The sequence below is a fragment of the Anomaloglossus baeobatrachus genome, unplaced genomic scaffold, assembly GCF_048569485.1.
Source record: "Anomaloglossus baeobatrachus isolate aAnoBae1 unplaced genomic scaffold, aAnoBae1.hap1 Scaffold_2768, whole genome shotgun sequence".
In the NCBI taxonomy this organism is placed as follows: domain Eukaryota; kingdom Metazoa; phylum Chordata; class Amphibia; order Anura; family Aromobatidae; genus Anomaloglossus; species Anomaloglossus baeobatrachus.
In genome coordinates, this window is record NW_027442256.1 from 92,462 (window position 1) to 119,106 (window position 26,645).

General features: G+C 45.4%; 1 protein-coding gene and 1 pseudogene across 1 annotated transcript in view; both read right to left on the bottom strand.

Annotated features, from left to right (window-relative positions):
* Nucleotides 1–294: 294 nt before the first annotated feature.
* The window catches only part of LOC142265732 (uncharacterized), a 43,738-nt gene continuing 17,387 nt past the window's right edge, over nt 295–26,645 (bottom strand). Inside the window, exons 7-9 of the mRNA XM_075332280.1 lie at nt 7,560–8,338; nt 1,102–1,299; nt 295–450 (exon numbers count right to left, since the gene is read on the bottom strand). Coding sequence (XP_075188395.1) covers nt 295–450; nt 1,102–1,299; nt 7,560–8,338 — 1,133 coding nt within the window. The remainder of the gene's footprint in view (nt 451–1,101; nt 1,300–7,559; nt 8,339–26,645) is intronic.
* Nucleotides 9,708–23,745, bottom strand: LOC142265731 (hydroxyacyl-coenzyme A dehydrogenase, mitochondrial pseudogene; annotated as a pseudogene).

Below are 26,645 nucleotides of genomic sequence, written 5' to 3' on the forward strand. Positions count from 1 at the left end.
GCCTCATGTCTGACAGCTGTCAAATTTGTGACTTTGAAAGCACTGAACGCTGCCGACTTTTACAGCAAGACACTGTCTCATCTCTGTGCAAGCAGACGCTGGACGTCCTGCAACTAACCTTTCTCATCTTGCAATGTCCTGCTCTTGCTCACATTCTCAGAGAATCTGACATATTATTTATAGCACATTGCGTGGACTTCATTGTGCCTGTACTACACGACCCTGATCACCTCTCACTAACACGGCAATTAATCCGCAGAAACTATATCACGCACCCTGATAATACACTGCTTGTTATAGTTTTCTCTTTAGTTCTTTTTGCTGCTCTTTTGGTGTTATGCATGGAATATCGTACATACCTCTTGTGTGAGCGCTGTTTATAATCACTATCTTTACTCTGCTGTAAGTGCGAGTCCTTTTTTTGCCATTTTTGCAAAAAGTGTACTGTCCCTTTAAGACATTGAACTTTGAATTTATGGGCTAAAAATTGTGATACAGGTCTATTTGGACACCCTGATAACATTCCCAGGGTATGATTAGCAGCTCATAGGGTTTTGGTTGTTCTGGTCCTCTCATTAGCTCCCTTTTGCTACCATCTTTGATTAATTCAGTACCTAACATCCCTCCTGATGGGGCACTGGTTATAGTCATTATCTGCCCTACAATATTTACCTGCTTTCTGTGCCATAGAAAAAAACGTTAAGTGATTTAAGGGTTTTCCAGTGTAGCCTGCTGTACAGACGCTCATGTGGAAAACCAAGGGGGGAGAAGGGCCCCATATTATTATATTACCTACTCTGTGATACTGGGATCCCAATTCTAGATATTAAGTTACTGCAGTAAAGTAGAGTGGCTGCTCGTGTGCCACAGACGTGAGGTACCGGCAGTGTAGTCACTCTTGAGTGGCTGCTCGTGTGCCACAGACGTGAGGTACCGGCAGTGCAGTCACTCTTGAGTGGCTGCTGGTGTGCCACAAAAGCGTGGTACCGGCAGTGCAATCACTCAAGTGGCAACTCGTGGGCCCCAGACGTGGGGTATCACGTAGTAGCCACTATTTACCTTGCGCAGTGTCGAGTGGTGTGGTGCAAGGTAAGGTCCTACCCTTGAAAGCAACATGGATGCAAAGACATAGTTCTCTGTAATTGTTATCATTGTCATGTGGTTGTTGTCATTCCGAGTTGTTGCAAGGATAAGAACTACACAGAGTAGATCCTCATCCAGTGAGGATGAGGATGTGGAGATATGGACTCCTGCAATTGATGTTGTACAACACATAAAAGGCGCAGAAGCTATCAAAGGCTGTAGACCAAATTGGGAAAAGGTGAATGCAGGTATGAATGGAACACTGGATGAACAAATGTGGCGCCCCTGACCTGGTCAGGCACCACTGAGTACTGCACCCAAGTCGGGTCAGTACAATACAGGTAATCCTGATGGCTGATAAGCGTGTGGACACACGGAACACTAGTAACTAGGAACACACACACAGCTAGAGGGGACCCCTGAGCAGACTCAGGGAGGGGGCGGGGCCCTCGCCTCCCAGCTAGTGGTGGGTGGCGTCACTGGGAACAAGGGAGTTGTGCAGAGGCAGCCAAAGGAGAAGGAAGTGGAGGAGTCGCGTCTGGAGGGCAGAGCAGTGAGCAGGGCCCTTACAGACACTGCACCGTTCGTGGCTGCTGGCGGGGGAGAAAGGGCTACCTGGTAGTGCCGCCCGAAAACTACCTGAGGCCGGAGTGCAGAGAGGTGGCCGAGTACGGGGACTGCCAGTAGACCCTGCCCGCACGGGGTTACAGGTCCCCAGAGCAGGGGCCCATTCAGTTGGCCTGCTAAACCTGCAGGTGGGGAGCACTCCATGCCCTTCACCAAACCAACACAGAGTCCGGAGCCACGTAGCAACGAGAGGGCCCATAAGTGGAAGAAGGCAGCAGCCAGAAACACTTGGTCCAGGCTACAGACAAAGGGCCAAAAAGGGGAGAACTGGCAGAAGCAGCTTCCCTGGGTGAGCCCCACACGACTTCAGGTCGGGGCCACCTCAAACAAAGAGGGCTAGGAAGGCGAGCTAGCAGCCACCCCGACGTCAGCCAAAGGGATACCCGGTTCCCCTCCTGGTTCATCACAGCATCGCCCCAGATACCTCACTCTTCTAACAACAAACAGTGAGTAAAACCCTGAAAGACATTACTGCTGTGTGTGTGGATTACTCTGCGACTTGCTGCACTATACACCTACACCGGGCCCTGGGGCCAGCCTCACTCTCGGGAGGCCACCACATCTGACTGCACCTACCATCAGCCCCAGGTGTCCCTTAAACTGCAGTGGCGGTCGTCCTGACCGCAATACCGAGAGTGGCGTCATGAATTTCCCATTGAAGTTAACCTACCTGTTATCCAGCACTGTGGTGTCCCCGAACAGGATCAGCGCTCCTGGGGCGTCACACAAACATGGCAGGATTTCCTGACTAAATGTAAAGGATGGCTAGAGGACCATAATAAGTTTGACCAGGCCATAATGTGGTATGAAGTAGTCCAAGAAATGACTAGGACTGAACATAAGCAGAGGCGTATCTGGGGGGGGCTGGTGTGGTATCTGCCCCGGGGGCGCAACAGTCAGTGGGGTACTGTCGGGCTGCCTGATGCGGCTGTGTGAAAGTCTGCCCGGGGGCTGCGTTTGCGGCCCCGTAGTGGGAGACGGCCATTCTCTAAGCGCAGCTGTCACACTGACAACCACACTCGTAGAAAGTGCAGCGCGCGGCTCCCAGTACTCAATTGTCCTTGTATCTGTCAGATGCGAGGACAATTGAAGCGGTGATCGCTAGTGCTGACTTACGGGTCAGAGCGACGGCTGTTATGTGATCAGGTCAGCTTATCACATTGCTGACCCGGAAGTCAGGGCCGCAGCGCGGAGGTGAAAGAGAACGCTGATAAGTGTTCCCGTGGAGCTGTGAAGACAAGAAAGAGGGTGGGGGAGGGAACTATCTGTGGACAGAATATGGTGGGAAGAGAGGATGGGGAGGGGGAAGAATCTTGGGACACAGTATAAAGAGAGAGGTGATGCATGGGGAGAGGGAGGATGAGGGGTGATGCATGGGGAGAAAGAGAATGATGGGTGATGCATGGGGAGAGAGAAGATGAGGGGTGATGCATGGGGAGAAAGATGAGGGGTGATGCATGGGGAGAGAGAAAATGAGGGGTGATATATGAGGAGAGAGAGTGTGAGGGGTTATGTATGGGGAGAGAGAGAGAGGGTGACGGGTGATGTATGGGGAGAGAGAGGATGAGGGGTGATGCATGGGGAGAGAGAGGATGTGGAGCAAACTGGAAAGACGTTTGGAGGACACAGAATACACAGGGCACCGTATAAAGACTGGGCAGTATAAGGGGACATGGTGTAAAGGACAGTGTGAAGAGTGTGCTCAGTATGGAAAGAAGTGGGCAGTGTGGAGGGCATGTACCATAAGAGGGAGAGTGTGTGGGTCATTTTTTGTGCAGAGAACACAGTGAGGGGCCATTATTTATTCTGGGGCACAGCATAGGGCAGATATTTTTAAGTAAAAGTATTATCATTCTGCTATATTTAGGGGCATCGTGTCGGGATGTGCTGCAGAAGATCGGAGAAGATGGAAATCTGCAGAAACGAGATGTGAATGTGAAAAGTAATCATGGCGTCAGGATAAGATAAAGAATAGAAAGAAACAACTCAGAGACAATCATCTATAACGTACCTGAATGTAAATGTTTATTTGTGATACTGACTATGTCTCATCATTAGGCCTCGGTCCCACTTGCGCATTGCTTCTAAAGCCCGCTTTACACGCTACAAGATATCTTACGATGTGTCAGTGGGGTCACGTCGTAGGTGACGCACATCCGGCATCGTAAAGTATGTTGTAGCGTGTGACAGCGATGTGCAATTGCGATTGAACGAAAAACCGTTCATCACATGCACGTCATTCATTCCTGACGAATTGAACGTCAAGTTGTTCATCGTACCCGGGGTAGTACACATCGCAGCGTGTGACACCCCGGGAACGATGAACTGCAGCTTACCTGCGTCCTGCAGCTCCCGGCTGGCAATGCGGAAGGAAGGAGGTGGGCGGTATGTTTACATCCCGCTCATCTCCGCCCTTCCGCTTCTATTGGCCGGCTGCCGTGTGACGTCGCTGTGACGCCGAACGTCCCTCCCACTCCAGGAAGTGGACGTTCGCCGCCCACATCGAGGTCGTATGGAAGGTAAGTATGTGTGACGGGGGTTAATCGTTTGTGCGGCACGTTCAACAAATTGAACGTGCCGCATATACGATGGGGGCGTTGCAATTCGCATACGATATCGTATGCGAAATTGCAACGTGTAAAGCAGGCTTTATGTGAGTGAAATGGGACCCCCACTGATCAGCTGTTCTTGGTGCAGGTGGCCGGAAATTCTTATTTCTGAATCTGCTCCGTCCTCTGATAAGTGTCCGCGGCCGGGTACTCCACATCCACCTCATTGATTTTAATAGTAGACTGCTGCCACTATCAGAAGACGGAGCAGATCCATAAGTGAGCACTTCCGGCCATTACCGACACGGCACCTAGAACAGGCAAATGGCTGGGGAGCCAGGTGCCAGACCCCGACCAATCAGTCATTGGTGACCTATCCTAAGGAAAGGCCTTCAATGTTAAAGTAGTGGACTATCTCTTTAATAAAGTCTTGTGCCATGGGACAAGTTAAAGGTCACTATGTTTTATTTATGTTGTTAGGAGCATTAAAGGGGTTGTCCAAGTTTGTAATGAGTCTGCAGTCACTCCATGTGTTACTCTGTGACTGCAGCCTTCTAAGTTCTCATAGTGTGCACACTGACAGTTTCCCAGAGTCATATAGTCCGCTGCTGCATTAACAGAGAACTGTCAGTTAACAACACGTTCTGCAAACCTCTGGGATTTTCCAACACTTTTGCCACTGGATTGTCCACCGGCTGTGACACCTCTGTGACATCCCCTTACTATTTTTGTGTGAAATGCCTACAGCTCTGCCTCAACTCCAGAGGTTCTGAGGCAAAATCATCACATATAAACAACAGAGAAAGACAGGCATGAAGAATATATATTTACATATGTACCACCCCTGTGTCAGCAGCCGGGCTGCTCGGATCCGGATCCACGGTGGCTCGAGGGTTCTCCGGACCCGGGTGTCGTGCGGCCACTCGAGTAAAAGGGGGTGTATTTACAGGGGATGATGTGGAAAGTTTGTGATGCCACCCACGGTGTGTGGTAAGGGGGAATACCACCACTGCTGATGGGAGTATCCGGTGGCGATGGAGTGGGCAGCCAGGTGTTTAACCCCTCCGTGGGTAGGGGGGAATGCCCCGGGACTCGGTGAAGGCGACAGGAGGGTGCCGTTGGGGGATAAGGGTCACTTGCGTACTCACTCAGTCTAATAACGCTGACACCGACAACTGTAGTAAACCAAAGTTCTGGACACCGCTGCCGCTGGGAGGGAGCACGCCTGGATCCCGTGCTTGTTGGTGTTGCCTGTTAGTCTGTGACCTTTGCCTTGGCACCTTTGTCTTCTAGTTGGTCCCTTTAGTGTAGAACTAATCGGGTCCCGCTCACCAGTATGGCTAACTGGGTGAGCTCGCTCTCAAGGTTCACGCTTGGGATTTTCTTGATCGTGTAGTGGAAAGTTCTAGCCCCCTCGTTGTGCTAGTACCCCGATTTTGGAGTGGGTGGAGAACGGATCTTAAAGGCTCCGTCCTCGTCGGGTAAATTGTCAAGACGCCTGAAGCTACTCCCTGACCTAGGGTCACGTACCTCACCGTGCCCTGGCCCCTGCCCGGAGATGGCACAAGGCCGCCGGCTGTCCTCCTTGACAGTCCGTGCCCCTTGTCACGATCCCCTGCGAGCAGGGTTCCAGCTCCTACCAGGTCCAGACCAACGTCTGTCACCTATTAGTCTCAAGGAGCCGTGCTCCTAACCTCTCCTCTCGAGAGTCACTCCACAACTGAACTGCTCCTGACACTGCTGATCCCCCCTTAACCAACCCCCCAAGTGGGCGACCCTATTCCACTCAGGCCGTCCACTGGTGTGTCTGGTGGGTGTGGTGCAGAGTGTTCCTAAGATTTTGATTAGCTTGTTCTTGGCAACACCAAAGGTTAGGGATCGGTAACCAAGGAGGTGGATACTGCACAGAAGGGCAGATTGCACAGTACCCGGTGACGTCCTGATAGGCCTGGGCATCACATTCCCCCTTGGTTAAGCGTAGCTCATCCCCGACCTACAGGACATCAGAGGTTTATTTTTTTTTTTTCAATTGGAAGAAAAAAGGGTAAAACATTTACTTACAAATACATCCCACATTAGGGAGGCTGGTTACTTAAATGTTACTAAACTTTATTAAGAGTTCATCTCCCAACGGTGGAACGCTACCAGTTTCAGTAGTAGCGGGGACTCAACCTGCTCCGTTGCAGCCCCTTCCTGCGACAGTCCAGTCCCAATGTCCCGGATCCCAATAACCCGCCACCCAAACAACCTGACCTCTGGTTACCTGTCCACGGGTCCATGACCAGGTTAAGGTCCCAGGTGTTGTGTTAGATGACTCTGGTTGGCACAGGAGGTGCAACTATGTACAATACACAAGTTCGTGTTGATCACGCCAGTCCTGTGAAAATGGTCCATTTTTACTATCTATCTATCTATATATATATATATATATATATAAACAAAGTCCATGTACCGGGTGTACACACTGTAAAGAATCTGGTTGCAAATTAGGTAACTTCTGCATTAATTTAAACCCTGATTGACTATGCACTTGTTCACTAACCTTTTCTATATGGAAAATAACAAACTGTGAAAAACAATAAACGAAAATACCAATACCTAACAGTTCTATGGCATCGTTAAACCACTGGTATTTTTCAACATTCTTAAACTACCGGGTCCCGTAGCCACGCCTCTTTACGGCCACGTACTACCAAGCTCTAAGCACGAGACACTGCTCTCTCAAATAATCCAGCACGGTCACATATTTTTTTAAGGTTTTACTGAACTGGTTAAGAAGGATGCTGCAGAGCTGGGGTCGTAGAGCTCACTCTTTCACTGTGAGAGTGATCGCTGAGGGTTGTGGGATCTCACAACCTGGAAGTTCCTTTTGGGGGACATTAGGGACACTTCAAAAAGTTTGGCACTGCATTATATTTAAAAAATTCACTAATCTGCGGCTCTTCACTGTTTTAGTAAATAATAAAAGCAGCCACAGATTTGTTATAAGCACTATTTAAGGGGAAAGTCATCAAACACATTGCACTAGAAACTGGGGGATATTACCCCTGTAAGTGTCAGCAGCAGATCCCCCATAACAGTGCGTCATGACAACATTTTTGCTTCAATTTGTTTTCCCTATTTTTCTCCTTCAAAACCTAGGTATGTCTTATGGTCCGAAAAATATGATGAGTTTGTGATTGATTTGATTTGTGTGTGATTTTTCTGATGTCTAACAAGGTGTGATTTCTGAATAAAACATTTCCCACACTCTGAACATGAAAATGGCTTCTCCCCTGTGTGATTTTTCTGATGTCTAACAAGGTTTGATTTTTGAATAAAACATTTCCCACACTCTGAATATGAAAATGGCTTCTCCCCTGTGTGTTTTTTCTGATGTCTAACAAGGTCTGATTTCTGAATAAAACATTTCCCACACTCTGAACATGAAAATGGCTTCTCCCCTGTGTGTTTTTTCTGATGTTCAACAAGTTGTGATTTCTGAATAAAACATTTCCCACACTCTGAACATGAAAATGGCTTCTCTCCTGTGTGAGATCTTTGATGCAAAATAAGATCTGATTTCCAAATAAAATATTTCCCACATTCTGAACATGAAAATGGCTTCTCCCCTGTGTGATTTTTCTGATGTCCAACAAGGTGTGATTTCTGAATAAAACATTTCCCACACTCTGAACATGAAAATGGCTTCTCCCCTGTGTGTTTTTTCTGATGTCTAACAAGGTCTGATTTCTGAATAAAACATTTCCCACACTCTGAACATGAAAATGGCTTCTCCCCTGTGTGAGATCTTTGATGCCAAACAAAATCTGATTTCCGAATAAAACATTTCCCACACTCTGAACATGAAAATGGCTTCTCCCCTGTGTGATTTTTCTGATGTCTAACAAGGTGTGATTTCCAAATAAAACATTTCCCACACTCTGAACATGAAAATGGCTTCTCCCCTGTGTGTTTTTTTTGATGTCCAACAAGCTGTGATTTCCGAATAAAACATTTCCCACACTCTGAACATGAAAATGGCTTCTCCCCTGTGTGAATTTTCTGATGTTTAACAAGGTCTGATTTCCAAATAAAACCTTTCCCACATTCTGAACATGAAAATGGCTTCTCCCCTGTGTGAATTTTCTGATGTTTAACAAGGTCTGATTTCCGAATAAAACATTTCTTACACTCTGAACATGAAAATGGTTTCTCCCTTGTAGGAGCCGTTTCATGTTCCCCATCCCTTCTGTAACTTTTATTTTGCTTACAATTCTGTGATAATTCGGAATTTTGGACTTGTTTGAAAAGATCAGATGATAAAGCTTTCCAATGAAGGACTGGAGGTACATCTGGGACAGCAGCCTGCTCTTCATATGTATTATGTGTGATAGTTTGATCATCTGTTTTAAATTTTGAAGATATTAGATGTCCATCTGAACTCCTGATACAGTCATCGGCTATAAATAAACACAATGTTATTATTTTTTAATCATATAATTTCGAAAGTAGATTTAGTTTTTTAACCATAACATCAGAAATTAAATTAGGAAAAAAATTATTCTGAATTTGTTTTCCAATTTCAAGATCTAAGAGTTACATCTTCGTTCTCTGGAATGTGCTACAGTAAATAATCTGATTGATTGTTGCAATGTGACTGTAGGATAATGAGATAATGAGGGACAGGGGGCTCCTATACTTTCCCTGATGCTAGGAGACCTTAGCTATCCCTAACCTCTGGATTACCCCTGAACGTGGAAGGAAGGGGTAGGAGTAGGATGGAAATGCAAATTAAGAAGGTTGAACTAGATGGACCTAGGTCTTTTTTCAACCTTAGTAACTATGTAACTAAGACAGACGGTAAAACCAAATTTCAGACACACCGCAAACTCAGAAATAAACAGTGAGAGACTAAGGAGAAAAGGAAGAGCAGGAAGGCAGAAATAACAAGGGTTAACACCACAACTGCTCACAGCAATAATGCACAACAACCACTAGTTTGTATCACAACACCTCACTACACTTGTATAGGTAAACTATAGCTGGCGTTAATGGAATAGTCCAGCCAGCATATACAGAAGGGGAGCGAAAGATACTGGCTCCCCTACAGCATGTGATCAAAGACATTAACAAGGAGCCCAGCAAAGAATAACTCTTGCTAGTTTTACTAAGTATGTGGTTCAACACCTGCGTCTCATTGCATTGCTCACAGACATCAGAGAAGTTAGCAGAGTGCCAGAATCTGTAATTTCCACAGATCCTGATACCGCCATGACAGTTGGCGATGTCTGCAACCATCTCGTTGTGACATTGATCCACAACATAGACAATTTCAAAAAGGGTTTTTTTCGAAGAAGACAGATGCCAAATATTTAATGGGTTTGTCCGGGAGTGTAACATTGATGGCCTATCCTTAGGCTTTGTAACCAAAGCAGTTAGCAGGGTTTTGCTGTCTGTGCAGGTAAACATTAGGTCTCCCATTCATCAAGACCGGCGATGTACAATGAAAATTGATGTCAGGGACTGGCGTAAGATTTCTGGCATAGGGAACGCTGCAGTTTGTTATGAATTAGAGAAGCGGTGGCATCACACCCTTCTTCTGGCCAAGCTCTGTCCAATTTGGCAAAGCTGGTTAAAATTGGCGTGAAACCTCCAAAAGTTGCACAATTTATTTTTTGTACATTCATTTATTATTGACTGTAGAATGGCTATGACGTATCAATGTTTGGAATCAGCGGTACAAAAGGATGTTGATGAAATAGAGAATCATGACTGTAAGGCACTAGAGTGTTAATAAGTGCTGAGAAAACCGTGCAATGTAAAACCAACAACGGTCATCGTAATCAAAGAAAACAAGAGACTATAACAATATAGCTCTGCAGTGCAGCCAGGCCAACCATCTGTCTTTATAAAATCCTTCTCCGGTCTTCTTTCCAAGCTTATTGAGCAATTCACTGGAGGCAAAAAAGGGGTTTTCTGGTTCCATCTGGTACCAACCATCAATGATGTATTTATGTATTTACTATTATCAAGACCAACATAATCCAAAAGCTCAAAACGACCCATTGGGCAACGAGCTCCCAATTTCATTGCAAAATCCATGTCTTCCTTAAATGCATGACCTCTTTGATGAAGATGCACGAATTCCATTAGGTATGGTACCAGAAGACGGTTAACAATGAAGCCTGGGTTGTGTTTACATGACACAGGCGTCTTTCCCAGTGCTTTACTGAAGTCTATGAGAGAGTCAGAAGTTGTTTGGCTAGTCATTGTTGTCTTTAATCAAATATTTTTTATTTTTCATTAAATATACAAAGCCAATGTCAAATTTTCAGCAATAATAAACATAACTACAAACTTTCCATCCTCAACAACCCCTCCCCCCTCAGCGTACATATTACTCACATCTATATAAAAGATCTCACATTTGTGCCTTTCAGTGACATATATTGGAATGTGTAGAACCAGGTATCCCTGCTCAGAGACAACATCTCCCAGCCCTAATATTTATCCATACTGCAACCACGGATTCCACAGTCTATCAAAAAGTGCAAGTTGTTTCCTTTTCCCATATATACTTCTCTCCATCCGAGCAATATGATTAACATATGCGATAAATTCCCCTCTAGTCGGTGGGTCCCCCTGCATCCAATGTTTGGCAATTACTTTCCTGGCCGCATACAGTAATCTGGCTATCGCTATTTTAAAAATGTTGTCTACTCTGATTTCCTCCACATAACCTAGGAGACATACCAAAGGTTGTTTGGGAAGTTTGCATCTATAAGCGCCTTCTATTTTGTTAAGAACAGTTATCCAGAAAGACGTCAACCTGGGGCACGTCCACATCATTTGGAAGATGCCGGCATCGTCTCCATTGCACCTAGGGCAGTCAGAGTTACTCCTCAGTCCCATTTTACACATAATTAGGGGGGATCTATACGCCCTATTCACCACATACAGATGGGACAATCTTGCTCGTTCGCTCATTGATAATTTCGGTATGTACTCCAGGATACTTTCCGACACCTCATCAGTGATCCCGTCTATCTCTGCCTCCCATTTAGTTCTAGTTCTTACTGGGTGGTTAAGCAAATATGTATGCAATAGATCCCTATATATAGTTGATATGATTCCTCTTGTGGGCACACTACTACACACATATTTCAATACTAAGTCTGCCTGAACCAGCAATGATTGTTTAACCCTCTGAGCCGCTACTGCATGTGCCATTCGTTTATAGTGGTAACACCCGGATGGAGATATCACAAATTCATCTTGTATTTGTGTAAACAGCTTCTAATGTCTCTGGTCTAGAATTTGCCACATACAGTTAGGTCCAGAAATATTTGGACAGTGACACAATTTTCGCGAGTTGGGCTTTGCATGCCACCACATTGAATTTGAAATGAAACCTCTACAACAGAATTCAAGTGCAGATTGTAACGTTTAATTTGAAGGTTTGAACAAAAATATCTGATAGAAATTGTAGGAATTGTACACATTTCTTTACAAACACTCCACATTTTAGGAGGTCAAAAGTAATTGGACAAAGAAGCCAAACCCAAAAAAAAAATTTTTATTTTCAATATTTTGTTGCGAATCCTTTGGAGGCAATCACTGCCTTAAGTCTGGAACCCATGAACATCACCAAACGCTGGGTTTCCTCCTTCTTAATGCTTTGCCAGGCCTTTACAGCCGCAGCCTTCAGGTCTTGCTTGTTTGTAGGTCTTTCCGTCTTAAGTCTGGATTTGAGCAAGTGAAATGCATGCTCAATTGGGTTAAGATCTGGTGATTGACTTGGCCATTGCAGAATGTTCCACTTTTTTGCACTCATGAACTCCTGGGTAGCTTTGGCTGTATGCTTGGGGTCATTGTCCATCTGTACTATGAAGCGCCGTCCGATCAACTTTGTGGCATTTGGCTGAATCTGGGCTGAAAGTATATCCCGGTACACTTCAGAATTCATCCGGCTACTCTTGTCTGCTGTTATGTCATCAATAAACACAAGTGACCCAGTGCCATTGAAAGCCATGCATGCCCATGCCATCACGTTGCCTCCACCATGTTTTACAGAGAATGTGGTGTGCCTTGGATCATGTGCCGTTCCCTTTCTTCTCCAAACTTTTTTCTTCCCATCATTCTGGTACAGGTTGATCGTGGTCTCATCTGTCCATAGCATACTTTTCCAGAACTGAGCTGGCTTCATGAGGTGTTTTTCAGCAAATGTAACTCTGGCCTGTCTATTTTTGGAATTGATGAATGGTTTGCATCTATATGTGAACCCTTTGTATTTACTTTCATGGAGTCTTCTCTTTACTGTTGACTTAGAGACAGATACACCTACTTCACTGAGAGTGTTCTGGACTTCAGTTGATGTTGTGAACGGGTTCTTCTTCACCAAAGAAAGTATGCGGCGATCATCCACCACTGTTGTCATCCGTGGACGGCCAGGCCTTTTTGAGTTCCCAAGCTCACCAGTCAATTCCTTTTTTCTCAGAATGTACCCGACTGTTGATTTTGCTACTCCAAGCATGTCTGCTATCTCTTTGATGGATTTTTTCTTTTTTGTCAGTCTCAGGATGTTCTGCTTCACCTCAATTGAGAGTTCCTTAGACCGCATGTTGTCTGGTCACAGCAACAGCTTCCAAATGCAAAACCACACACCTGTAATCAACCACAGACCTTTTAACTACTTCATTGATTACAGGTTAATGAGGGAGACGCCTTCAGAGTTAATTGCAGCCCTTAGAGTCCCTTGTCCAATTACTTTTGGTCCCTTGAAAAAGAGGAGGCTATGCATTACAGAGCTATGATTCCTAAACCCTTTCTCCGATTTGGATGTGAAAACTCTCATATTGCAGCTGGGAGTGTGCACTTTCAGCCCATATTATATATATATAATTGTATTTCTGAACATGTTTTTGTAAACAGCTAAAATAACAAAACTTGTGTCACTGTCCAAATATTTCTGGACCTAACTGTATACCATATACCTTTACGTGCCCATTCCTTAATTTTGCCTATCTTATATATCTCAGAGCAGTTATCATTTTCCCACACCGGAGTGAATTCAGTTATTGCCGTAACCCCCCTCATCTGCTTGATCTGTCTCCAAATTCTGTTCATCAAATTAAGTGTAGGGTTTGTTTTCCCTAGTCTCCCAAATGATCCGTCCTCCAATCCTAACATCAATGGTCGTCGATGTAAAACATGCCCCAACAATCTAGATGCTGGATCCACCGCCACTAAATTCGCCCATCCCCTGAAATGTTGACTCTGAGCTGCCAGATAATATATTCCTGGATTGGGTAACGCTAACCCTCCCTCGTCCTTTGGTCTCTGCAACCTTTCAAGTTTGAGTCTGGCTTGTTTGTTCTTCTATATTAGAGCACGGAACATAGAATCAATCTCCTTAAAGTGACTCTGAGGGATACAGATAGGAGTATTGTGTATCACGTAGAATATCATGGGCATATTACCATTTTAATAAGGTTAATCCGTCCTATTACTGATAAATAAAGCTTATTCCAAGCAGTTATCTTACTACGTAGTTGGTTCAGCAAAGGGACTAGATTAATAGTGATGTAATTCCCAATTGGTAAGGATACCTGTATGCCTAGATATCTAAACTGGTCCACAACCCGCAATCTGTTAACCTCATCACCCTAGGTCGACCAGTCTATTCCCGCGTCCACCTGGAAAAGGTTTGATTTGGTCCAATTTATAGACAGTCCAAAGATCCTTCCGAACCGTTCGATCACCTGCATGGCATGGCTCAATGATGCCCCTGGGTCTGCGAATAATAACAGAATGTTGTCTGCATAGAGGGCTATCTTTTCTTCTAGAGGGCCATATACAAATCCCTTTATGTCTCTGTTCTGCCGTATAGCAGCCGCCAGTGGTTCCCCCGCTAGAGCAAAAAGGAGAGGCGAGAGCGGGCAACCCTGACGAGTACCCCTTTGTAAGTCCACTGTGTGTGACAACATTCCATTAATTCTCACTTTAGCCACTGGTCTAGCATATAACAGCTGTATCCAAGATGTAAAGTTAGGGCCAAGTTCCATATGTCTTAGCACTTCCCATAGATACCCCCATTCCACACTGTCAAATGCCTTATGGGCATCTAACGAAGCTATCACCCTCTGTCCCGGATTGTCCACCGGTAGCTGCATGTTAAGGTATAATCTTCGTATATTTTTCGCCGTAGATCTACTAGGCATGAAACCCGACTTATCTGGGTGAATTCGAGTAGATATCACTTCGGTTAATCGATTAGAGAGTACTTTGGCCAAAATTTTAACATCAGTCGTTAAAAGTGAAATGGGCCGGTATGACTCAGGGAGTTTTGGATCCTTATCCTCTTTAAGTATTACTGTTATTATCGCCTCCCTCATAGACGCTGGCAGTGTCCCCCGCTCTCTTGCCTCCTCCAAGACATTCAACAAATTGGGTAAGAGTATTTCTTCCAGAGATTTGTACACCTCCACCGACAATCCATCCACCCCTGGGGCTTTTTCATTTGCCATGCCATGCAAAGCTCTCTCCATCTCCTCAAGTGTAATTTGGGCCTCCAGACTGTGTCTCTCTGTCTCTGCTATTTTGGGTAATGTCATTGTATCTAAGAAAATCTCTAGGTCCTGCTGTCTCGACTCCCCTCTAGTGGAGTACAATTCCTCATAAAAGGCTGCGAACGTGTCCAAAATATCTTTCCCCTCCGTGACCAAATCTCCCGCTGTGGTGCGAATGCAGTGTACAAAGGATGGTTTTCTCTGGGCTGCCGTCACCACCGACAACAGGTGTCCCACCTTTTCTCCCTCCGCATAGACGTTCTCTCTGAAAAGCCTGTTTCCTGCTGCTTTCTTCAATAGCACTTTATTAACTTCTTCCTGAGCTGCTTTTAGCTTTTGCCTATACTCTGGTGTGGGCTGTGCTACCATCTCTGCTTCTGCTCCCTTCAAAGCCTCTAAGCAATCAATTTCCCCTTGTTTACTACGAGACTTACACTGGCAAACGTCTCTAAATAAAAGGCCTCTAAGGTATGCCTCCATGGCGTCCCAAACTACCAAAGGATCCGCACTACCTCTATTTAAGGCCCTGTCACACACACACACACACACACACACACACACACACACACACACACACACACACACCCACACACCCACACACACACAGATAAACCTTTGGCAGATCTGTGGTTGCAGTGAAATCATGGCCATATTGTTCAATTTGTACACAGCCACAAACCTGGCACTGATTGTCCACAATTTCACTGCAACCACAGATTTATCTGTGTGTGTGTGACAGGGCCTTAAGGGTAAAATATTCCAGCATCTCACTAGATATACCGTCCATGTCAATACAATTTAACCAAACCGGGTGTAACTTCCATTCTCTTGTTAGCCTCTCCCCCACTCCTCGTTTTTTAATAGATACCAGGATTGGACTATGATCCGATATTACTCTAGTCAAATATTCAACATGCGCAATCCCAGAATCCATCAGATCATTTCCCAAGGCCAGGTCTATACGTGAAAGCGTACCAAGGGTCGCGGAGTGACAGGAAAAACAGGTCACCCCCAAATTTCTTATCCTCCAAACGTCTACCAACCCCAATTCTTGGATAAAGGTACCAAACCCTGTCGCTCCATCACTTCGCGTCTCCCGTGATTTTTTGCTCCTGTCCCAATATGCATCTATGACATTATTAAAGTCACCGACCAACAAGAATGGCAAATTCCCCCATTTAGCCAAGCGCTCTCTCACCTCTCTAATTTTGGCACTAGTGTAAGGAAGCGGAACATATATAGCAGTAATGCATAGTAATTGTCCATACAACTTACAGATCACCATTACATATTGTCCCTCTGTGTCTATCCATGTCTCCACTTCTTCATATTGGGCGGATCTATGAACCAACATAGAGACCCCGCTAGCATAGGTAGAGAAAGTAAAATGATATGCCTTTTGCACCCATCGTTTGTTCAGTACATTCGTCGTTTCACTTGTCAAATGCATCTCCAATAAACACATTACTGATGGTCTCTGGTCTAGCATATATTTTATCATTGCATCTCTTCTACCTCTATCTGACAGTCCCCTTACATTCCAACATAATACTTTAATCTCCTCTCCCATATTGAATCACAGGTTATCTTTGTACAGGCATTTTGTCCCTCTGTACGCTGAGTCTTTCCCTTCCCTAGCCCTTCCCTAGCCCTCCCCTTAGAACCGCCCCAACTAAACTCCCCCACCTCCGATTTACATCTTTAACTCCCTTATGGGGAATGAGGTCTATCTGTCCTAGACCGGTCAACCTCTCTCCTCTTTTTCTCCCGTACCAAACCTGTCTCATCCTAGTGAGCAGAACCCCCTAACTCACCTCCCGCCTTAACCATATTCGTTTTCATTTGCAAATTTCATATAATGTAAACAGTTAACCTGAAAATTTGAAAACTTAAATATTTATCAATCGCCGCTGAACGGCCATAAGAAAAAAGAATTATTATCGACCTCCTGTCATTGTCCAGCTTATTGTTAGTGAATTCCGCTGTCTCATCTAACACTCAGGAACAGGAGCAGAAGATTAACAATGATAACCCGGTAGAAAAAAAAACAAAAAAAAAGGAGGTACTGTCTCTACAACAAAGATGGGCCTATGAAGTTTCCTCCTCTTCTAGTGTATGCAATTGCTTATGAATAACCAGTCTTGAATCCCAGGAAAATCACGAGATTGCAATATCGCTCGTAGCTAGCTTCTATCCTTCTCCTGTTGCTTGCGGGCTTCCTTGCATTGATGTCTATCCACTTCATGACTTCTTCCGGATCAAGAAAGAAGTGAACCTTCTCCAGTGCTACTACTCGGAGTTTTGCTGGGAAAATCATGGAGTATTTAACCTCCAGCTCTCGGAGTCGTCTCTTTACCCTTGTGAATTGCATTCTTTGTTTCAGTACAGAGTAGTCAAGGTATATAGCTACTGGGTGTCCATCTATTGTCAGGGTCTCCATATCCCGTGTCTTGCGTAGAATAATATTCCGGTCTCTGTAGTTAAGAAGCTTCGCCAGCATCATACGAGGTCCCTTGCCAGGTAGCTGCGGTTGCATTGGAACCCTGTATGCCCTTTCAATAGCGTATAGCTATAATCTTCTCTTTAAGTCACATTTCTATGAAGTCAGTAGGATTTCTTCCCTCAGCTCTTTCTGGGATGCCCACCAGTCTTATATTGTTCCTCCTGGAATGGTTCTCCAAGTCGTCTGTTTTTGTGGCCATCTCAGATATCTGCTTCTGGAATATTCTCTCTGCTTTTTGTAGTGCAACTATGTGATCCTCAGCTGTCCCCACTCTTTCTTCCACAGCACTGGTTCTCATATCAGCTTTCTTCTGATCTTTTTTGAGAGTAGCTATATCTCCCTTTATTCCCAGCACCTGCTGGGTTAAAGTTGTGAGGGCCTGTTTGCAGAAGGAGACCACCTGAAATACATCCTTAATAGTGGGGTTCTTTTGTATTTCATCTGCTGCCTGCTGCTCTCCTGAATCCTCATCCTGTTTATCTTCCCCTGATTCTCCCCTTGCTCCTTCAGCCTCCTCCGGGTCTTCCTCCTCCTCCCGTTTTCTTCCACCATCTTACCAGGCTCCCCCAGAGGTTCCACCGATTGCCTTGCATACTGTGCCAGCTTTGCAGCCGCTTCCATGCGGCGCTGGCAGGCTACGTTTGCCTTCTCTGGCTCCTCTCTGACCTCGGTGCCATCTTGTAAGCCAGGCACTTTCCCGGCTCCCACTTCCTTCTGCCGCCGCTTGGTCATCTCGCTGATTCAGGAGCTGGAACTTCTTCTGCTGGGAGTCGGGTCCTTCCCTTGTCCTCCGGTGCCACTATACCCGTCGGCCATGCGGTGGTTCCGGCGGTGTCACGGTGAGTCAGCGGGAGAGTGTCTCCTCGCGTGCGCTCACATCCCGGTCCAGGCTCCGCCCCCCAGTCATTGGTGTCTTAATGACCTCCACCAGCTTCATCATTGGATTAAAGAAATGCAGCCCTCCGAACTGATCCTGCCTAGTTGTGGAGTTGGCTATGTCAGCTATGAGGAAGTGTTGCTGGCAAATATGGTGTGTTCTGGTGCAAATTTGTCCAGTGTCTTCATTAGTGCATTTTTCACTTCCATGTTTTCTATTATGACTTCTACCACCAGATCATTGCTGTGCACCACGGCTGCTGGGTCTGTGCTTGTGCTGAAGTATCAGAGGGTTTTGCTGATGAATTGTGAATCAGCCTCAGGCTTGTCCGCAAACATCTTCTTAGTGACCATTTTCAAGCTGTCTTCAATACTTTTGGCAAACTTTTTCAAGCTGTCATCAGTCTGGTCCACAAAAACAACAGTGTGTCTGTTTGCTGCAGCTACCTGCGCTATCCCGGCACCCATCAGGCCTCCTCTGATCACAGTCACGTGCTTGATAGTCAGCTTGTTCGCAGTGGCGCTGGAGGCCATACATTTTGCTATGAATTACCAGTAAGAGGAGGCCATGTCTGCTTGTACTGCTGGGAGCTGAAGGACATGCGAGTGAGGTCACCACAGTGCACTGTGATGATTTAGTCGCACAATCTTTTTTCACAACTCTGTGTTGCATAAAAAAGAGAATTTTGTTTACTTACCGTAAATTCTTTTTCTTATAGTTCCGACATGGGAGACCCAGACCATGGGTGTATAGGTTCTGCCTCCGGAGGACACACAAAGTACTACACTAAAAGTGTAGCTCCTCCCTCCGAGCATATACACCCCCTGGATGACAAATCTAACCAGTTTAGTGCAAAAGCTGAAGGAGGACATCCACCCATAAGTAGAGATAGAGTAAAACCCGGAATAACCGGAACCTCTGTCTACAACAACAGCCGGTGAAAACACACGGAACAAGAACTGCCAACAGGCAACAGGGAGGGTGCTGGGTCTCCCATGTCGGATCTATAAGAAAAAGAATTTACGGTAAGTAAACAAAATTCTCTTTTTCTTCATCGTTCCTTATGGGAGACCCAGACCATGGGACGTCTCAAAGCAGTCCATGGGTGGGAAATAAACAGAAAACTGAGAAGTAGGCAAAACCTAACTTCACAAATGGGCGACAGCCACCTGAAGGATGCGTCTGCCCAAGCTCGCATCTGCCGAAGCATGAGCATGCACTTGGTAGTGCTTCGAAAAGGTGTGCAGACTAGACCAAGTGGCAGACTGACAGACCTGCTGAGCCGTAGCCTGGTGCCTGAAAGCCCAAGAGGCACCGACAGCTCTGGTCGAGTGCGCCTTAATCCCCGGCGGGGGAGGCACCTGAGAACATTGGTAGGCATCGGATATGGCCGACCTAATCCAACGAGCCAGAGTCGGTTTAGAAGCCGAGAGACCCTTGCGCTGACCTGTGGTTAGCACAAACAGAGAGGTGCACCGCCTGAGAGCGGCGGTGCGTGACACATAGATCCGGAGCGCCCGCACCAGATCTAAAGTATGCAACGCTTTCTCAAAGCGATGCACAGGGGCCGGACAAAGGGAAGGCAATGAAATGTCCTGGTTAAGGTGGAAAGAAGACACCACCTTAGGGAGAAAGTCCGGAGTCGGACGGAGAACCACCTTGTCTTGGTGAAAAACCAAAAAGGGTGACTCCGAAGAGAGCGCAGCCAAATCAGAGACTCTCCTGAGAGAAGTTATGGCCACCAGAAAGACCACTTTCTGTGAAAGTCAAAACAAAGAAACCTCCCTAAGAGGCTCAAAGGGGGGTTTCTGTAAGGCCGTGAGGACCAGATTAAGGTCCCAGGGATCCAAAGGCCGCCGGTAAGGAGGAATGATGTGAGATGCACCCTGCATGAAGGTGCGCACCTGGGCCAGTCGGGCGATACGCCGCTGGAACAACACTGACAGAGCCGAGACCTGTCCCTTGAAGGAATTGAGGGATAGTCCTAGCTGCAGACCGGACTGTAGAAAGGACAGGATGGTCGGCAAGGAAAAAGGCCAAGGAGCATGGCCGGAAGAGCGACACCAGGACAGGAAAATTCTCCAAGTCCTCTGGTAAATCCTGGCCGAGGAAGACTTCCGAGCCTGAGTCATAGTGGAGATGACCTTTTTTTTTCTACGGTTTTTATACAAGAAAATGCCATGGCAGATGACATGACCAGTGATACCATAAATTCACCCTTGAATATTACCTGCTTAACCCAGCAGGAAGTACGCCGCCGCCTCGAAATCACTAAGGTTGACAAATCTCCGGGCCCGGATGGCATACACCCCAGAGTACTACAGGAATTGAGTTCTGTGATAGATAGACCATTATTTTTAATCTTCTCAGATTCCTTAATAACAGGGTCGGTACCGCAGGACTGGCGCATAGCAAATGTGGTGCCAATATTCAAAAAGGGGACAAAAACTGAGCCGGGAAATTATAGGCCGGTAAGTTTAACCTCTACGGTTGGTAAAATCCTTGAGGGTTTCTTGAGAGATGCTATACTGGAGTATCTCAAGAAAAATAACCTTATGACAGAGTATCAACATTGGTTTATGAGGGATCGATCCTGTCAAACTAATTTGATCAGCTTCTATGAAGAGGTAAGTTCAAGTCTGGACCAGGGAAATGCAGTGGATGTTGTGTATATGGACTTTTCAAAAGCTTTTGATACGGTGCCACACAAAAGGTTGGTACATAAAATGAGAATAATGGGGATAGGGGAAAATATGTGTAACTGGGTTAAAAACTGGCTCAGTGATAGGAAACAAAGGGTGGTTATTAATGGTATGCACTCGGACTGGGTCTCAGTTCATAGTGGGGTACCACAGGGGTCAGTATTGGGCCCGCTTCTTTTCAACATATTTATAAATGACCTTGTTGGGGGCATGCGGAGTAGAATTTCAATATTTGCAGATGATACTAAACTCTGCAGGGTAATCAATACAGAGGAGGATAATTTTATATTACAGGGAGATTTATGTAAATTGGAGGATTGGGCTGAGAAGTGGCAATTGAAGTTTAATGTAGATAAATGTAAGGTCATGCACTTGGGTAGAGGAAATAACATTTATGATTATGTACTTAATTGTAGAACACTGGGTAAAACAGACACAGAAAAAGACTTGGGTGTATGGGTGGATGGTAAACTTCACTTTAGTGGACAGTGTCAGGCAGCTGCTGCCAGGGCTAATAAAATAATGGGATGTATTAAAAGAGGTATAAGTGTTCATGAAAAAAATATAGTTCTACCTCTGTACAAGTCACTAGTGCGACCGCACTTAGAATACTGTGTACAATTCTGGTCACCGATATATAAGGACATAGCTGAACTGGAGAGGGTGCAGAGAAGAGCGACTAAGATTATTAGAGGAATGGGTGGGCTGCAATACCAAGACAGGTTATTAAACTTGGGGTTATTTAGTTTGGAAAAACGAAGGCTTAGGGGGGATCTAATCACAATGTATAAATATATGAGGGGACAGTACAGAGACCTTTCCAAAGATCTTTTTACACCTAGGCCTGCGACTGGAACACGGGGGCATCCGCTACGTCTTGAGGAAAGAAGGTTTAATCATAATCACAGACGAGGATTCTTTACTGTACGAGCAGTGAGACTATGGAACTCTCTGCCGCATGATGTTGTAATGAGTGATTCACTACTAACATTTAAGCAGAGCCTGGACGCCTTTCTTGAAAAATTTAATATTACCAGTTATGTATATTAGATTTTATGTCAGGGTATTGATCCAGGGAACTAGTCTGATTGCCGGATGTGGAGTCAGGAAGGAAATTTTTCCCCATTGGAACTTGTTTGCCACATTGGGGTTTTTTTTGCCTTCCTCTGGATCAACATGTTAGGCTACGGGTTGAACTAGATGGACTTGGAGTCTCCCTTCAACCTTAAAAACTATGATACTATGATACTATGATATGACCTCGGGAGGAATGCCTGAAGCCGTCAGGATCCAGGACTCAAGAGCCACGCCGTCAATCTGAGAGCCGCAGAATTCTGGCGGAAAAACGGACCTTGAGAGAGAAGGTCTGGGCGGTCCGGGAGATGCCACGGCACCTCTACGGACAGACGGAGCAGGTCTGGGTACCAAGCTCGCCTGGGCCAGTCTGGAGCAATGATTATGACCCGACGGCCCTCCATTCTGATCTTGCGCAGGACTCTGGGCAAGAGAGCTAGAGGGGGAAACACGTAGGCCAGACGGAACTGGGACCAATCCTGAACCAGTGCGTCCGCTGCCAAGGCCTGAGGATCGTGGGAGCGAGCCACGTAAACCTGGACCTTGTTGTTGTGCCGGGATGCCATTAGATCCACTTCCGGAGTGCCCCACTTGCGGCAGATTGACCGGAACACTGCCGGATGCAGGGCCCACTCGCCGCTGTCCACGGTTTGACGGCTGAGATAATCTGCCTCCCAGTTTTCTACGCCTGGGATGTGGACTGCGGATATGGTGGACTTGGAGTTATCCGTCCACTGAAGGATGCGTTGAACCTCCAACATCGCCAGGCGGCTGCGAGTCCCGCCCTGGTGATTGATGTAGGCAACTGCTGTCGCGTTGTCCGACTGGACTCGAATGTGCTTGTCCGCCAACAGGTGGTGAAAGGCTACGAGAGCTAGGAGCACAGCTCTGATTTCCAGCACATTGATCGAGAGGGCTGATTCGGACGGAGTCCAAGTGCCCTGTGCTCGGTGGTGGAGAAATACTGCTCCCCAGCCGGAGAGACTGGCGTCCGTGGTGAGGATCACCCAGGACGGAGACAGGAAGGAGCGTCCCTGAGACAGAGAGAGGGTGCCGAAGCCACCACTGAAGAGAGCTCCTGGTCTGTGGCGACAGAGCCACTAGCCTGTGCAAGGAAGAGGTCCACTTGTTCCAAAGGCGGAGAATGTCCAGCTGCAGAGGACGCAGATGGAACTGGGCAAAGGGAACCGCTTCCATTGACGCCACCATCTGACCCAGCACCTGCATGAGGTGCCTGATGGAATGACGGCGGGGCTTCAATAGAGAACGTGATACCAATGTGATATGACTGAAGTTTGAATGACTATTAGATAGGGATCATAATCAAAAGATAGGAGTGATCCCAGATATTATTTGACCTATCAATAATTCAGTATCAAAGAGATGTCCTTTGGATAATATTTCACTAATGATGACCAAGGAATACATGTCAACCAGGTTTTGAAGCAGTTTTAAGATAATGAGGAAGTCACATTTACAGTCCCACTTACCGGAAACTTGTGGTTGGCTTAAAGACAGGTTTAAGGAAGCTTGCATATGAAATTTACGGCTCATTGCAATATTTCACTAACACTATGGTCAAACTGTGGTCGGACAGTTGTCAACTGGCAGGATGTGCAGGAAATGTGCAGGAAGCTGCCGGTGCCCACAGCAGTTTGTGGTCAAGTTACATGAACATGACTCAGCTGTCACATGCTGGTGACCATTTAAACACAACCTACAAATTTTCCTATAAAAATACACCGGACTCGCTTAATGTAAGGGAAATCTTCCAGGACATTGAAGTGTACGCACTGCTCCTGTGATGCAAGATGCCATGATGTTGATTCCTTTATCATTAACTCGAGTTCCCTCCGATGTGAAAGGATTGCTACAACAAACGGTAATGTTGATGCATATTTCTGTTATTGTATAAGATTCTAAATGCCTATGTACCATTAACTATTCATGTGCTATTAAAATAAATAGTATCTTGCTATAAAGAATATTAGTATTCGTGCCTGATTAGGATATCAGTGAGCGCTTCGTAAGTACGGGCTTTCAGCCCCCTTTTTAGTAGAATTTAGCAAGACATAAATTGGCGTAGTCGGCAGGATTACTTCTATAAGAAGTAATTAACGAATTTTTGTAATTTAGAAATTAAAAACATATATTTGGCAAATTTCCAGATATATTTTTTCAATCTTTTTGCATAGTGTCAAAATGTTCAGAAAACGTAAGGATAATGTTAAGGAGGTTGTTGTGGAGATCCCGAGCTGGATTGAGGCTCCCTACAATCTTATAGCACATGAATTGGTCAATTGTGGATTGGCAGAACAATGGCAGAATAAGCTCAAGGGTTGTGAAGCTACTGATGTTGTGAATGTACTCAGTGGTGCCCCTGTGAAAACAGGTGATGTAGTGTCTTGTGGATTGGTAGAACAATGGCAGGACAAGCTTAAGGGTAGTGAAGCTACTGATGTTGTGAATGTACTCAGTGGTGCCCCTGTGAAAGCAGGTGATGTAGTGTCTTTAGCACGGCACAAACAATGGCAGGATAAGCTTAAGGGTAGTGAAGCTACTGATGTTGTGAATGTATTCGGTAGTGTCCCTGTGAAAGCAGGTGATGTAGTGTCTTTAGCACGGCGCAAACAATGGCAGGATAAGCTTAAGGGTAGTGAAGCTACTGATGTTGTGAATGTATTCGGTAGTGTCCCTGTGAAAGCAGGTGATGTAGTGTCTTTAGGACGGCGCATCTGGATTTTGGCAAGTGCATATAGTGTAATGCATGAGCGTAATCTAAAGATGCAGAAGAAAAGTTCCCAGATGGAACAAAAGATGATAGAATTAGGTGGCCTGAAAACAGTTCTGGAATGTAATACCAGACTGTTGAAGGATAAATTGGAACATTATCAGAATGTGGCACAAAAAGCTGCCATAAAAATTGCTCAAAATAAGTACAAGAAAAGAAGAGGAAAGGTAAGTAAAATCCAAATTGCTCAAAATAAGTACAAGAAAAGAAGAGGAAAGGTAAATAAAACCAAAGTACATAAAAGTATCGTCTCAGCTTCTATAAACTGGGATCTCGATACTTGGGATGGGGATGTGTGGGATTCATCTTCATCATCTGATGAGGAGGATTACCATAAAGGGAAGATTCAGGCTAACCTAGTAAGGAGGCGCCTAGAGAGGACAGAGAATGAGATCATCCGGGAACATGTCCGGGATGGTCAAGGGAATCTGCAATATGACGAAGATGGTAATGCCATCACAAATGAGAGAACGATTCCTCATGTAAAACATCGAGTAACCATTGAAGATTACTCTCAGGGAGAAGTTGATAGCATTTTAACACAGTTTAGACAAGAACCAGGAGAAGGAGAAATTCCCTGGTTGGTCAGGGTGCACGATCTCGGAGGAGGTGGAGTGCACTTTGACGTTGGAGACGTGGCAAAATTTGTCACCATGTCTCGGGACCCAGTAATTCAGAGATCAATAAAAAATTATTTTGTTGATCATAATGAGCATGGTACTCAAAACTTAATCATGATCTTAGCCCATGCTTTTCTTGACAAATACCCATCAGAAGCAGACTTTCCTATCAATGATAAACCTTGGTATACCTTAAAAGATGGTATGGAAAGGCTGAAGGAAGAAGCAATGAGGAATGCTCTTCCTCTTTTGGGAATGGATGATGATTATCTCCAGTACCCATTGACAGCCAGCATAAGAAATAGGCTGCTTAAACATGCTCCTCCAGCATACAAAACAGTTATTTTAACCTTAACTGTAGCGCTGACTGGAGAATCAATCGCTGTAGTTCTAGGGAGGATGAGGGAGTTACAGGATATGGGACAGTGGGATAAACCATCCCCTGGAGGCCATGTTGGTAACAGTAAGCTAAACAATCCTGATTGTAAAGAGAAATCAGTAGGGGAGGCCCCACGAGTGTCTCGCAAAGACATGTTCCAGGCTTTTCTTAAAGCCGGGATCAATAAGGAAAGGATTGATGGAAAGGAGACAGGAGAATTATGGAAGTTGTACAAACAGAAAGTTCTATCCACAAAGAAAGTGACCACTACAAATGTGGAAGGGGGTTCAAAAACCCCCAAGGTAAAGAAATCAGAGGGAAAAGGGGAAAAAACCCCAAAGAATGTGTCTTGGGAAGATTTTCAGTCAGTTTATCCATGGGAAGAACTGGCTGCAGCCGTGGCCACAAAGGTCACGGAAGGAAGGGCTAATACACAGACTGAAGTCTGTGTAAATGAAAGTTCAGAAGGAAGTGATTTACCATAGGTAGCCAGCCAAACCCCCCTATTGATAAAAAGGGACGAACGTCCCTACGTCAATCTTAGCATACATTGGAAAGGGGGAAATGTTCAAAGAGTCCCAGCTTTGATTGACACAGGGGCGGAGGCTACTTTAATTCATGGAAACCCAGAAAAAATAAAAGGACCTCGAGTAAAAATTGCTGGACTAGGTGGTCAATTGATCACCGGGGTTCAGACACAGGTAGCTTTGAAGATAGGTAATTTACCTATCAAGCAGTATACGGTGCTGGTAGTTCCTATACCAGAATATATTTTGGGAATTGATATCCTAAAATGGATGACTCTTAATCTAACCGAAGAAAAATTCTCCTTTGGGGTTATGTCTTGTCATAAGGAAATGCAGATTTCACATTATATCAATGATATAATG